General features: G+C 32.7%; 1 protein-coding gene and 1 non-coding gene across 2 annotated transcripts in view; both read left to right on the forward strand.

Moving 5' to 3' along the window:
* Window positions 1-1,524: 1,524 nt before the first annotated feature.
* Window positions 1,525-15,721, forward strand: part of LOC147926835 (ATP-dependent Clp protease proteolytic subunit) — a 17,011-nt gene continuing 2,814 nt past the window's right edge. The window contains exons 1-3 of the mRNA XM_087489308.1: window positions 1,525-1,666; window positions 2,539-2,832; window positions 3,379-15,721. The exon at window positions 3,379-15,721 is cut by the window's right edge and continues 2,814 nt beyond it. Of these exons, the coding sequence (XP_087345434.1) occupies window positions 1,596-1,666; window positions 2,539-2,832; window positions 3,379-3,604 (591 nt within the window). The 5' untranslated portion in view covers window positions 1,525-1,595 and the 3' untranslated portion in view covers window positions 3,605-15,721. The remainder of the gene's footprint in view (window positions 1,667-2,538; window positions 2,833-3,378) is intronic.
* Window positions 7,119-7,192, forward strand: TRNAW-CCA (transfer RNA tryptophan (anticodon CCA)). The gene has a single exon. It is a non-coding gene; the product is annotated as a tRNA-Trp (tRNA).

Consider the following 15,721-nt stretch of genomic DNA (forward strand, 5'->3'; position numbering starts at 1 on the left):
ACAACCGGAAATGTTTCAAAAAAAGTAGGCATACGGCGTACAAAAAGTTCACGCCCTTCTTTATTTCTAAAGACGGGGTGTCCTAACCATCCAACAGCTATTCCATCCCCATTGTCCATTGAACCCGCTCGGAATAACCCCCCTTTTGCTGGATTATTACCAATATAATCATAAAAAGCTAATTTTTCAGGAATTTTAGCCCAAGCTTCTGATAAACTTTGATTTTCAGCCAGTCCAGCACTAACTCGTCGATATATTTCTTGTTGAAAGTATCCCTGATCCCATTGATAACGAGTAGGACCAAATAATTTGATGGGAGTAGTTGCAGAACCATACCACATAGTTCCAGCAACAATAAAAGCTGCAAAAAAGACAGCAGCAATACTACTGGAAAGGACGGTTTCAATATTGCCCATACGTAATCCTTTATATAGACGTTGAGGCGGACGAACACTAAGATGGAATAGGCCCGCTAATATACCCAACGTCCCTGCTGCAATATGATGAGAGGCTATTCCTCCCGGAACAAAAGGGTCAAAACCCTCCACGCCCCACGCCGGGTTTACGGGTTGGACCTTTCCGGTTAGTCCATAAGGGTCGGATACCCATATTCCAGGACCATATAATCCTGTTACATGAAATGCGCCAAAACCGAAGCAAGCCACTCCTGAAAGAAATAAATGAATTCCAAAAATCTTGGGTAAATCCAAAGAAGGTTTTCCTGTACGTTCATCACAAAAAATTTCTAGATCCCAATATACCCAATGCCAAATAGCTGCCAAGAAGCACAAGCCAGAAAACACGATATGTGCTCCGGCTACCCCTTCGTAACTCCAAAGACCCGGATTCGTTATAGTCCCTCCTGTAATATTCCAACCGCCCCACGAATTGGTTATTCCTAAACGAGTCATGAAAGGTATAACGAACATACCTTGTCTCCACATTGGATCAAGAACGGGGTCGGAGGGATCAAAAACTGCTAATTCATATAGAGCCATCGAGCCGGCCCAACCAGCAACTAGAGCAGTATGCATTATATGAACAGAAAGTAAACGACCGGGATCATTCAATACAACAGTATGAACACGATACCAAGGCAAACCCATGGAAATACCCCTTTATCAACGAAAAATAGACACTATGTAACTTTATTGCATTGGAAAAAACTATGCTACGTACCCCCCCTTTTTAGGTAATTTTTTTCGGAGAAAGGATTAATATTTGTTCTATTCTGTTAGTAATAATGGAACAATTCAATTCATAGAAAAAAGGGAAGCGGATCTATTCTATATCCGATAAGTACCAATACGCAATGGGGGTGAATCCTATTTTATATGAACCAAGATAGCTATTGTTATTGATCATTCAGAAGCCCGTTCGTAAAAAATTTCCTTTAGTTTTATTAATTCTCTCTTACTTTACTTTTATTTTATATTTTATTTAAGCTTATTCAACTTATGTATTAAATATAATTAATTGAAATATGATTAATAAAGTAGGAAAAAAGGATAATAGTATTAAAAACCGAAACCCCAATCTTACGTTTCCACATCAAAGTGAAATAGAGAACTTCATTCTCTTTTTTTTTTCATTTCATGCCTATTGGCGTTCCAAAAGTACCTTTTCGAAGTCCTGGAGAAGGAGATACATCTTGGGTTGACATATAGTGCGACTTGTCAGATATATCGGGCTATATGGGATTTCCCCATTTTCTCCCTCGATCGAGATATCCTCTGTTTCGCTCGAAACGATTGATTGAATTATCAAAAATTTGTAACGCGAAGCGCAAAAAATAAAGTGGAATTAAATGCAGGGAGTATTTAGATTGATATTAGATTATCAAATTTTTTTATGGTTTACGTGATCGGACTAATAAAATGAAGTATCCAGGCTCCGTTTAGCAAAAACCCAATTGATAATTAATATATAATATTTTTATAATTAACTACTTAATATGATATGCAAAATTCTGATAAAAATTCTATAAAAAATTTGAAACAGGGTTATCTAAAACTGTTGCTCAAATAAAATAATTCAAAATTTGTTGACTATTTGACAGAAGACATGTGAAAGAAATGAATTGAAAAAAAACGAAGGAGTAGTAAAAAAAGACGCGGTATTTAGTTTATTTGTCCTATATGTGCAAATCAAAATCGGGCAAATTTTTCCTTTTACTCGGGGTAGAGCATAAACCTAAAAAATGGAATAAAAAAAGTAAAAAGCCCATTCAGGAACAAGAAAAAACCATCGCCATTTCAACTGAACCTCGATGAAAAAAAAATATCAATGAATCAAATGAGTCTGACAGGCTTAATCAATCGTTTTATTAGAGGATTATAATATCTAATAAAAGGCGCCAAAACTAAAAATTTCTTTTACTTTTGGGAGCAAGCCCTTCCGTTATAAGTTAGAAAGAAAAACCTTCTATGAAAAAAGGGGAGGTTGGAATCGACACATTGATTTTTTCACAATTTTTGTTGAACCGTATGCACCAAAAGGTGCCTGTACGGCTCCTAAGGAATAAAATTTTATCCTAATCAACCGACTTTATCGAGAAAGATTATTTTTTTTAGGCCAAGAGGTTGATACCGAAATCTCGAATCAACTTATTAGTCTTATGATATATCTCAGTATAGAAAAGGATACCAAAGATCTTTATTTGTTTATAAACTCTCCTGGTGGATGGGTAATATCTGGAATGGCTATTTATGATACTATGCAATTTGTGCGACCCGATGTACAGACAATATGCATGGGATTGGCCGCTTCAATAGCATCCTTTATCCTGGTCGGAGGAGCAATTACCAAACGTATAGCATTCCCTCACGCTTGGCGCCAATGAGTTTTTTATTTTCGAGAAAAAATACTATGCCTTCGCCATCGGAAATATGAATTAGTTAAGTAATAATAGCATGGCACTTCGAATTCAATATGAAATTTTTTAGATTAAAAAAAATTAGATTATATATTGAAAGAGTAGTATGAGATAAGGAAGAGGTATTTCAAATGATATCTTACCTATTTGGGCACATTTCAGCGTCACAAACTTTGTTTTCACACCGGAAGCTTATTTACAAAATTTATCAAAAAAAGACACTTTGGGATTGCTGAATCAAAAAAATGATATATAAAGCAACGGAACCATCATAGTATTTTTTTAACTTCTACAAAAAAAGAAGGATGGTAATTGGATGATTTTTGGATCTGCGTATAATACAACCTATATTTTGTTTTCTTTCGCCAAAAGGAAAGGTAAAAAAAGTCAATTCCATAGTGGAGCCGTATGCAATGCACAAAAAAGCCTGTACGGTTATTCAATTTTCTCTGTTTTTTTTTTTTATCCTGCCTCATTCTGCGAAATAGAAACTATATCATCAGGGTAATGATCCATCAACCCGCAAGTTCGTTTTATGAGGCACAAACGGGAGAATTTATCTTGGAAGCGGAAGAATTACTAAAACTTCGCGAAACCATCACAAGGGTTTATGTACAAAGAACGGGCAAACCTATATGGGTTGTATCCGAAGACATGGAAAGGGATGTTTTTATGTCAGCAACAGAAGCCCAAACTCATGGAATTGTTGATCTTGTAGCGGTTCAATAAAACATAGGAGCGATTTCATACAAATCTACAATTTCTAATTTTATATCTTTTTAGATTAAAGGTTTACTTTCATATTCTCTTCAATATTTTTTTTATATTGAAGAGAATCTTGATAGAGAAGTAATTCAGAATTAGCCGGTTAGAACTAATCTAAACCAGCCCATTATTTATATGATTCCGTATGCCAACCATTAAACAACTTATTAGAAATACAAGACAGCCAATCCGAAACGTCACGAAATCCCCAGCGCTTCGGGGATGCCCTCAGCGACGAGGAACATGTACTCGGGTGTATGTGCGACTCGTTTAGATCATAGACTGAGACATAAAAAGGAAATTCTTTTTGAAATATCACGGATCAGTACCTGTGAATAAAATAGAATGGAGGAACTCGATTCATTATTTAAAAAATATAGATCGTTCATATATTCTATTGTGTCTGAAACTTATGGTTTACATTGGTGCAAATCCAACCAACTCCATTTTTTAGAAAACCCCCAATGATAACAAATGATTATCCATTAAGCGGGGGAAATTCCATTTTTTAGAAAAAAGATTCCACTCTTAAAAGAAAAGAACGGACTAACAGGGTAAATGACCAAATCAATTTTCAAAATGAAATACCGTTACTGTATAAAGGGGATCTCATTGTGAAAGACCTATTACTGGAATATTCATGGGGTAGAGCCAAAGAATGTGAATTGTGCAAGTTACCAATAGTATTGATTAATTAAAAGAAGGAGCTCCGGTGTATAGAGAGGACCTCACCGTTTTAGAAGTAACCATAGAAACGATGGAACCCACTATTTATCCAATTCTATTTCTATTTACTACTTTTTGTAGTTATTCTATTTTTTTTATATCAAGGGGATTTATCCTTTCAAAGCAAAGGAAAATACCTAGCAAAAAATAGTGGTGGGGAAGGTTAGAGTAGCAAAAGCCATTGGAATTTTTTTTATACATTGGAATAATTCGTTTGATTATTAATAGACTAGTAAAGGGGAAAAGAATAACTAAAAAAAGAATTAGTTATTCATCAAAGTTTGATTTATTCAATGACTAGAATTAAACGCGGATATATAGCTCGGAGGCGTAGAACAAAACTTCGTTTATTTGCATCAAGCTTTCGAGGGGCTCATTCACGACTTACACGAACTATGACTCAACAGAGAATAAGAGCTTTAGTTTCGGCTCATCGGGATAGGGGTAAAAGAAAAAGAGATTTTCGCCGTTTATGGATCACTCGAATAAATGCCGTAATTCACGAAATGGGGGTATTCTATAGTTATAACCAATTCATACACAATCTGTACAAGAAGCAATTACTTCTTAATCGGAAAATACTTGCACAAATAGCTCTATTAAATAGGAGTTGTCTTTATACAATTTCGAATGACATAAAAAAATAAGGGGATTGGAAGAAACCCACGAAAATTTTTGAAATAGAGTTCTAAGGAGAATGAGCTCGGGGAAGGTAGAGTAGAAATTAGTATTATAAAAAAGTCGTCAAAACAAAACATTCATCTCTTTTTTAATTCCTTCAGATTGGAATTGTTATTCAATTCAAGAATAAGTCTATTTTTTTCTGGTTCTAAGGCTAGTAGTTCTAGGGGTCGACTCACTTCTTTCAAATTGTTTCTGATTATTAAGAAAAGGTAACAAAGATAAAATACGAGCTTGTTTTATAGCAATAGTGATTAATCGTTGTTGTTTTAAAGTCACTCTATTCACCCGTCTAGATAATATTTTTCCTTGTTCACTAATAAATCGACTAATTAAACTCATGTTTCTATAATCAATTCGATCCCCCGATTGGATCGGGGGCAAACGCCTACGAAAAGATCGCTTGGATTTAGTAAAAAGTCGCTTAGATTTATTCATAATTTTTTATTCCTTATCTCTAAAATCCTATTTTGGTCGGATCAAAATAAAAACGATTGCTATTTCTATATAGGATAGAGTTTCTATATAGAATTAAAAATATAGGATTAGATTTCTTTCTATTGATTTATTTGTTTATATTTATATATATGTAATAATATATAGATACGAGCATTATTCCTGTTCTTAAAATAAAAGTTGACATACAAACACTCAATTTGATCTATTTCTTGATTTCGCCGTGAATTGTATGTTTATAACAATAGGGACAGAATTTTCTCAATTCCAATCGACTGGGGGTGTTATGCCGATTCTTTTGAGTAATATATCTGGAAATTCCCGCCGATTCTTTCTTAATATCATTTCGAACACAACTGGTACATTCCAAAATAATTGTTACTCGAACATCTTTACCCTTGGCCATGAAACCTCCTTTGGATTTATGATTCACCTCAATCTTCTATTTTAATTTTAGGATCCAGAAAGAACAAGAACCAAAAAAATAGAAGCTGTTAACTAAAAAAATTTCTGAAATATTTCGTTGCAATGAATATTTTATTAATTAGTAATTAAATAAAAATAAAATAATTAAGTAATACAATACAATGATTTTGTGAAAACTATATTGAAAATCTTTGTACAGTATTTTTTTAAATATCTCATAGGATACTCTTTCCCTAGCAACACTTTTTTCGTTCTATTACTAATTTAATTGGATCCTGAACCCTCGTTTTTATGACCTCCCCCCCCCCTTTTTTCTAATTAATTTTTTATAATAAATTAGAAAAAGGGGGGGGGGAGTCCCCGGTCGTTGATTGTATCTCTAAAATTTTCACCCCTTTCTGATGTTAATAACTAGAATTAAAAAAAGGGAAATGTTAATGCATCCGGAAATAAACGATTAATCTCTATTAATAAACCTGCTAACGAACCGAACCATAGAGTACTTAGTACCGGTGCTACGGAAAGATATGTTTTTAGATCTCGCATTTGAAATCCTCCTTCTTTCTTCTTTATTGTATTACATTATATATAGTAATATATATAACTACAGATGTACATGTAATTAAGAAGTTCTTGTATTTGTATACGTAACTTCCGTCCCCCCGCTTTCAAAATTATAATTTAAATATTGTCTACTAGAACGATCTTATAGATTCTATTTGAAAACGTAAACGCCTTTTTATGTAAAATTTAAATTGAGAGAATTTTTGTAAAAAAAAAAGAAATTTTTTTATTATATCTTTGTTATCTGATATGAGAAATACGAGAAAAAAGAATAAATGAATTTGATATACCAATAAAAAAAGAAGAAGGATGTGGAAAACAAGACAGGAATTCTCTACAATGACACTGTAAACCAATTGAAAGGGATGTAGCGCAGCTTGGTAGCGCGTTTGTTTTGGGTACAAAATGTCACGGGTTCAAATCCTGTCATCCCTACCTATTACTGCTCTTCTGAGCAGTAACGAGGTATCTGTTTTGATCGATTTTTTTAATAAAATCGGACATACATATAATTCTGAAATTTATGATATACTATGTAGGATATAGTATATACGTACAAAATCGAGTCGGGTTAAAGAATGCCCTCTTTCTAGCCTTTTCGTTTTTTAGAAAAAAAACAAGAAAAACGCTCTTAGTTCAGTTCGGTAGAACGTGGGTCTCCAAAACCCAATGTCGTAGGTTCAAATCCTACAGAGCGTGATTTCACTCTTGTTTATTAGATTGTGTCAAAATTCCACTGTTCAAAATTACTGAGCAGCAATCGGAATTAGACCTCCCGCATAGGAAAGCAAGAAGGAGGTCAGTAAAAAAACGAGATGTTAATTAATTAAAAGTCCAACTGATCACCACGTCTGTATTGTAAATAAGCAGTTACGAATAATCCAGCTAAAGTAATAGGAATTAGACCTAAGACGATTCCAAATAAAAAAACTTCAATCATTTCAATTTTCTTTTGTTTTCATTTTTGAAAGGGAGAAAAGAGAGGTACTATCTATTCCTAGCTCTTAATCTGTATTGCCGATGAATCTGAATGACCAAAATTGGGTAATTAACACGGTAAGCAACTATTGAACATATGAAATACCACCGAAAACCTTTTTTTATAAAAAAATCTGCATTCCATTAATTTCAAATAAGTCGTATTTTGCTTAGACCAATAAATAGAACTGAGGTTATAGTTAAAGCTGCTAGTAGAAAACCGAAATAACTAGTTATAGTAAGCATGAAGGGACTCAATAAAATATGTTTTTTTATACATATGTTTCTAAAGTACTTCCCTAAGTTTCAATTGAAATTTTTTTTTAGAAATAGAGAAAGATAACTAGTTCCAAGAATTAAAAAATTCAATTGAAAATTGGTGAATTATCAATCATTATAGGTGGTATGAACAAAAATAGAGAAGGATAAAAAGAACTCAATTCATCGTCTTTGGCATCTGCACTATCTCAGGAGTCAGAATTAACGTAACTAATTAATTGAAAAACTCTTTAAGAAATTAATAATAAAAAAAACTCTATTATCTAATGTCAGTCAAAACATATAACTTTTTTTGAATTAATATGTAAAAATTTGAAAATAAGTTGTTTTATTCTTTTTTTTTTTAATTGACCTTAGAACCTAGAATATGCCCCTTTCTACTTTATTAAAATTGAATTTACTTAAATTTGAACTTATTAGATTAAATAGTAGAGCAGTTTTCTTCATTTAATCTATCGAATGAGACTAAAAAGAAAAGAGGTATCCTACACGGAGAACGAGATTAGTCCAAAAAATATTTATTTATTTTAACTAGATTTTAAAAGATAACTAGATTTTTAAAACTTGTAATTAGCAATTTCTATTATCGTTTCCTTTCAAGGTTTTAGGTTGTTTTCTTTCGAGATTATATAGAAAATAGAGTGAAAAACCCATCACCTTTGTAGTTAGTTAAAGAAAGAAAAAAACCTTTGAATTGTGAATTGAATACAACAAAACAATGCACCCATTACAAATATTTAGTATTTTTGTTATTATTTTTATTTTTGTTATTATTTTTATTATTATTTGTTGTTCTTTTTAATTGATCCAATCCAAAACTATTCTTCTTTTTCTTGTTACTGCAAATTCATTCCTTAAAATGAAACAAAAAGTAAAAGGGGGGGATCACATTATCATTAAAAAAAATCTATTCTACAATTATGCATATGCAATGAAAATGAAATTTATTAATTTTTAATTCAATTAACTTGGGACAATATGAAAATTTCCTTCATGAATTATTAGAATTAAAAACTAACCTCTTGGGTTTTCATTTTATCTAATCTTTAGTTTATTTTCTAGTCCAAAACGAATAAAGGATCAAAGCCCCTTATAGATTACAGTAATTTGAAAAAGTGGGACACGGTTATACATCGACAAGCAAGAAAAAAAAATTATCTAACACCCCATTTCTATACTAATTCAAATTGCGTTGCTGTGTCAGAAGAAGGATAGCTATACTGATTCGGTAGACTCTAAAAATACCCTTGGTACTTTATTGACGATCTCACAAAGATGCAATCTCAGTTAATTTTAATTTACTGATTCATCTTTTACAGAATCGATTCCCTACGAGAATATCTGGAGTTCAGTATGTCTGGAAGCACAGGAGAACGTTCTTTTGCTGATATTATTACCAGTATTCGATACTGGGTCATTCATAGCATTACTATACCTTCCCTATTCATTGCGGGCTGGTTATTCGTCAGCACCGGTTTAGCTTACGATGTGTTCGGGAGCCCTCGTCCAAACGAGTATTTTACAGAGAGCCGACAAGGCATTCCATTAATAACAGGCCGTTTTGATCCTTTGGAACAACTCGACGAATTTAGTAGATCTTTTTAGGAGGACCCAATGACTATAGATAGGACCTATCCAATTTTTACAGTGCGCTGGTTGGCTGTTCATGGACTAGCTGTACCTACCGTTTCTTTTTTGGGGTCAATATCAGCAATGCAGTTCATCCAACGATAAACCTAATTCAATTATAGAGCTATGACACAATCAAATCCGAACGAACAAAGTGTTGAATTAAATCGTACCAGTCTCTATTGGGGGTTATTACTCATTTTTGTACTTGCTGTTTTATTTTCGAATTATTTCTTCAATTAAGAAAAGAGCATAGAATAATAAAATAAAAAAGAAAGAGGAGTAATTTTCTTATCCCATTCGGATGGATTATATATAATAATTATCTCTGACTGTTTATGTTTCTAGCATGACCACTCGATGAAATGTGGAGGGAAGCGGGATAAATGGCTGATACTACTGGAAGGATTCCTCTTTGGGTAATAGGTACTGTAGCTGGTATTCTTGTGATCGGTTTAATAGGTATTTTCTTTTATGGTTCATATTCAGGATTAGGTTCATCCCTGTAAAAATTGGATGAGCTGAGTTATAGACGTGAAAACATAAGAACTCAACGGGGCCCAACTCTTCCTTCTTTGTCTGATTCGAGGGGGTCCCGTTGAACTGCTAATAATCAGAACAAATTTTTATCGTGTTTTTGAAAAATGAACTTAATTAGATTAGTAGATTATGAACATATAGTATTTTTTAACCTTTCAAAGATAGAATAAAAAAGGGGAATCACTTAATTCCCCCTTTTCCTGCTTCCCCGGCTGACACAATATTTTTTATCATTAGATCTATCATTAAAATTTTCAATTTGGTCTATACTATATAAAATAGAAATATAAGTTTTTTCTTATTTTATTTATTTAGTATTTCATCAAAATTGAAAAAAAAAAGAAAACTACAAAAAGTAACTACTATTATATTATTAATTAATAATTATATATACTTTTAATTAATATATTATAATATATTAAAACGTTATATATATAGAAACAGTAATATATATGTAAACTAAGAATAGGAATTTTTAACGAATTGAATCAAGACGGACAAGATGGACACAAGAAAAGGATGTCTAAAATTCCTTTTCTTGTGTCGAAGACTAGCAAGATAAAAAATACTCCCTATAGTCCCTAAAACTTGTTGTTTCGCCGATTTATGGTTCCCTTTTTTTTCGGCGCGTGCGTTCCTTATCTGATTTTAGTATCTAGTCAATTTTTGCCATTCGACTAGAAAAAAAACTCTTGATTATTCATACATTCTATCAATTTCAATTGGTCAATAACGACAGAGTTACATCACACCTCTTTTCGTTTTTCAAATTTTTATTGAAAAATAAATAAAGGGGGGGTAAAGTGAATTCTTCTCAATATACATACTAGTATTAGGACTATGATACAAGTAATTTCTGACATCTAGAATAGCAAATCTAAAAAGAGGCAAAAGGCTTTTCATAATTTTTTTGTTCTTTTTTACGAATTTGATAAAGCTAAATAGACAGATCTAAAAATTCATTTCGGATAATTGAACCTTCTCAAACTGTTTCTTTTTAAGAACCAAAAAGATTTGTGCCAAAACAACCGATCCTAAGAAGAACAAAAGGCCTTGGACACGTAATGGATCTTGAAGTACTATTTCCGCATCCCCCTGACCAAATCCACCCACATTAGGATTACTCGTTAATGGTTGATCGAGTTTAATGGATTCGCCCTCGGAAACAAGAAGTTCTAGGCCTCGAGGGATAATATCAATAACTTCGCGTCCATTTGATGCATCCACTATGGTTATTTCGTATCCCCCTTTTTCTTTTCGTAAAATTTTGCTTATTATCCCTCCTGCCGTAGCATTATAAACTGTATTGTTACTTTTGCTACCATCAGGATAAATCTGACCCCTTCCCCTGTTTCCACCTACGTATATAGGATATTTTAAGAAGTGAACATCTTTATTAGTAGCAGGGTCCGGAGCAAGAATAGGAAAGGTTATTTCACTATATTTTTGACCAGGAACAGGACCTATCACAAGAATATTTTTTTTATTGGGGCGATAATTCTGAAAAGACAGATCTCCCAGCTTTTCTTTCATCTCGGGTGAAATACGATCGGGGGGGGGGCTAATTCAAACCCCTCCGGTAAAATAAGAACAGCTCCCACATTCAAAGCTCCTTTTTTACCATTAGCTAGAACTTGTTTTAGTTGCATATCATAAGGAATTTTAACAACTGCTTCAAATACAGTATCAGGAAGTACCGTTTGTGGAACCTCAATATCCACGGGCTTATTAGCTAAATGGCAATTGGCACATACAATACGCCCAGTTGCCTCTCGTGGATTTTCATAATTCTGCTGGGCAAAAATCGGATATGCACTTGAAATGGATGCCCAAGTTATTATATATATCATGAGTGAGACAGATATGGAGCGAGTAATCTCTTCCCTTATCCAAGAAAAGGTATTTCTAGTTTGCATGGTCCAATCATTTATCCCGAAAATTTCTACAATAAAGTTAGCTAGGTCGATAATATACTTCCCTAGCCACAATTCTGCTATTTACATTTACTGAAAAAAAATCAAATTTTTTTGTTGAAATATACAAGGAATCCCTCATGGGTAAAAAGAGTAAAGTAAATACGACTTTGATTTGGTTATGATGTATAAGGTACGAAAGATTAAAATTGGATCGGTGAATCTTTTTTTAGTCGTTTATTGCATGATAAATCACTACAAGTGACGGAGATACACGATTTAAATAACGAAAAATCCAATATTTAAAAATTGTATCAAGAATGACTGGAAAGGTAGAAACTAGACCAGATAAAATTTGCTCATAATGAGCAAACCCAAAATCTTTGTAAATATAACCAATCATTAGTTCCCAACCGTGAGGCGAATGGAATCCAATACATAAATCAGTTAATAAAAGAATCGAAAAAGCTTTAATTGTATCACTTAAATTATATAGAAATTCTTGAACCCAAGAATTCAGAATAAAAAGCTTTTCCTTACCCCAAAAGGAATAACCACTTAGAATAACGAAAGATATTAGATTTGTCGAGAAGTGCAAGATTGTATGGATACGATACTCATTGTGTATCTTGATGAATTGGATCGTTTCTTTGTGGATTCCTAGACGAAATTGTTGTAAATCGGTTTCTGGGTATTCCTTTATCATTTCATCGAGCTGGAATAGTTCCTCTAATTGTATGAATTTTTCTAGAACACTTTTTTCTTGAATATCATTCAAAAAAGTTTCACATTGTCTAGTATTCCACCAATTAGTAATCCAAGTTTTCAAACTTTTATTACAGCAGAGAGAGATCAACCAGGGCAAAAAGACTATAGATGTAAAATAAAAAAAAGGAATGAATGCTTTATTTTTTGCCATTTTGAATCTGTGAATTGTTAATGAACCTACCTCATTTGTTGATTCTATTAGATCTAATATTTCTATCGAGCATGAGTTTCTATTCTAATTCGAATAGAATATAGTTAGCCTATGAATCCATTTTCTCTTTTGCTGTTGATTCAATACTGAGTCTTTGCTTTGAATCTAGAAAGAATACAGAAATAGACTCAGAATACACTTCCAACTTGAATCAAGAAAAATTGGGTTTCCAGGATGTTATTCCCCCTTTTTCGATCAATACTAATTTCGAGACGAAGAAACTCCTTTTCTATCAAATATATCAAAAAAAACGAGCATAAAAGAATAGATTAATATTCAATTGAAAAAAGGAAAAAAATAAATTATTTCGTTTTTTCTTCCTACTGCCAAAGCATTTAGTCTTTTAAAATTAATTCATTTCAAAATACTTCAATTGGTACACGCAAGAAGTAAGCCAATTCGGCAGCTTTTTGCTCAATTTCTCGTGTAGTAAAATTCTCATCAGTACGAATTAAAGGAATAGCCCCTTGACCTCGAATTTCCATATAAAGGACACGCCGAGCAGAAACACCCTCTTTAACTTCTATTCTGATGGACTGAATATCTTTCATAAAGAATCGTAAAAAGATGCGACGACTTTTTCCAGGAAATCCCCAACGAAAAATACGCACTATTCCTTCTTTTCGGTCGAAAAGATCATAACCACTACCCACATTCCACAAAATAGTGCACCACAAATAGCAACTAATAAAGAGACCCGCGATCCCATAGAAAGACATCACAATCCCTTGTGGAAAAAAAATGATTTCCTGGGACGGAAATAACGATATAACATTTCTACCAAGATAACTGGAAGTTCCAACCAATAAGAATCCTAATGAACCTAAAAATAGGATAAAGGCCCAGCAGAAATTACTTGTTTTTCGAGACCCCGTTATAAATTCTATCCATATAGATTCTGATCGCCAACTCATATATATTAGATCCAGTTATACATTTTTTTGGAATTGAGAAAATATGACTTTCTTTTTTTTTTTCAAAGTAACTCTCATCCACTATTTTGTTGTGAACCTTTACCTTAGGAGTAATTAATAGAATTGAATTGTTTATTTCTAAAATAATAACATCTCCTTCCTTTATATGATCCCCTATAGTTATATACATACAAATAAATAGATTCACTGGAATTTCAGACATCGGCCCGATGATGATCCATTTTTCAAAAGAGCGCAAGTTTTTTTACGTTTACACACGCATAAGAGCTTTTTTTATTTATGTTTGTAGGAATCTATGTGTTATACAATATTCTACCAAATGGGTCTTATCGAATCGAATCGAAGTTTTTAAAATAAAAAAGGGGTGATACGATTAGGTTTCAGCCGATCTAAAAAATCTTATTTTTTTGAATATGAAGAAATAAAGAAGCCATTGCAATTGCCGGAAAGACTAGGCCTACTAAAGGCACAAAAATAGAGGGTAAGTTATTGAAAGTTGTCATAAAATGGGTACCTCAATTTAATATTTGTACCTGTTATTGTTATATTCTGAATTCTAAAGATATCTTAGAATATCTTGTATTTTTTTTATTTCTATTATATATATTATATAATTATACTAAGTATCTTTAAGTAAATATATATCTAATACTAATATACAACCTAATAGAAATATATAGAATAGAACCTAATAGAAATAGAATAAAAAAATAGGTACAAGAAACGCCAAACTAAATAAATAGACTAATTCATCTTTCAAAACCAAATAGATGTATCATAATCCCCTTGTTAGATTGATTATTCTTTTTCTCTTATATCTTATAATAGTCATTAACAAGCAAGGGAGGAAAATAAACTTTTTTGTATTTGTCTAGTCTAATTTGAACTTAAAAAAAAATTCACTTTTTATCTTGTTGATAGAGGTTTACTGAGTAGTAAACAAGAATATCGATAAAAAAAATGATTCGAAAGAAAAATGAATTTTTCAGGGTTTTCATTTAATTCTGATAAACGAACCGTTCTATTTGATTTAATTTTTGTTCAAAGGAAAAAAAGCATGGAGCTGAAATAACTCGCTCAGAACACCTTTTAAAAGATTACGTGGTACAATTGCATCCAATAAGCCCTTACGTAATAAAGATTCAGCCGCTTGTGAACCTTCAGGCACGGCTTTTTTCAATGTTTGTTCAATTACTCTTTTACCCGCAAATGCAATATAGGCATAGGGTTCGGCAATAATGATATCCCCCAACATACCAAAACTAGCTGTCACTCCACCGGTAGTAGGAGATGTAAGAATTGATATATAGAATAACTTTTTACTTGATTGATAATCACATAAAACCGAAGAAATTTTAGCCATTTGCATCAAACTTAAACTTCCTTCTTGCATTCGTGCTCCTCCGGAAGAACACACTAAAATAAGAGGTAAACATTGATTGGTAGCATACTCGATCAAACGAGTTATTTTTTCGCCTACTACGGATCCCATACTACCCCCCATAAACCGAAAATCCATAACCCCAAGGGCTACCGGAATACCGTTTAGTTGACCTGTACCAGTTTGAACAGCGTCAGTCAATCCTGTAGTTTTTTGAGCAGAGTCAATACGATTTTTATAAGGTTCCTCCTTCGAATGAAATTTAATGGGATCCGCGGAGACCATGTCTTCATCCATAGGATTCCAAGTACCCGGATCAATCGAAAGCTCGATTCTCTCTGAACTACTCATTTTCAAATAATGTCCACATTGTTCACAAACATTTATTTTGACTTTCTTATACATTAATCCATAACAATTGTCGCATTGAATCCACAATTGATTGTAGTTTTGAGTTATATCGAAATCCTTAGAACTTATTAAATTACTACGATTCCTATTAGTTCTTATCTTGTAATTTTTGCTTTCACGAATCTTTCCACTTTCACTACAAATGAAATTATAAATGTAACTTTCATTGGAATTATTACTATC

Source organism: Camelina sativa, chromosome 15 (genome assembly GCF_030686135.1).
Source record: "Camelina sativa cultivar CO46 ecotype springtype chromosome 15, ASM3068613v1".
Lineage (NCBI taxonomy): Eukaryota > Viridiplantae > Streptophyta > Magnoliopsida > Brassicales > Brassicaceae > Camelina > Camelina sativa.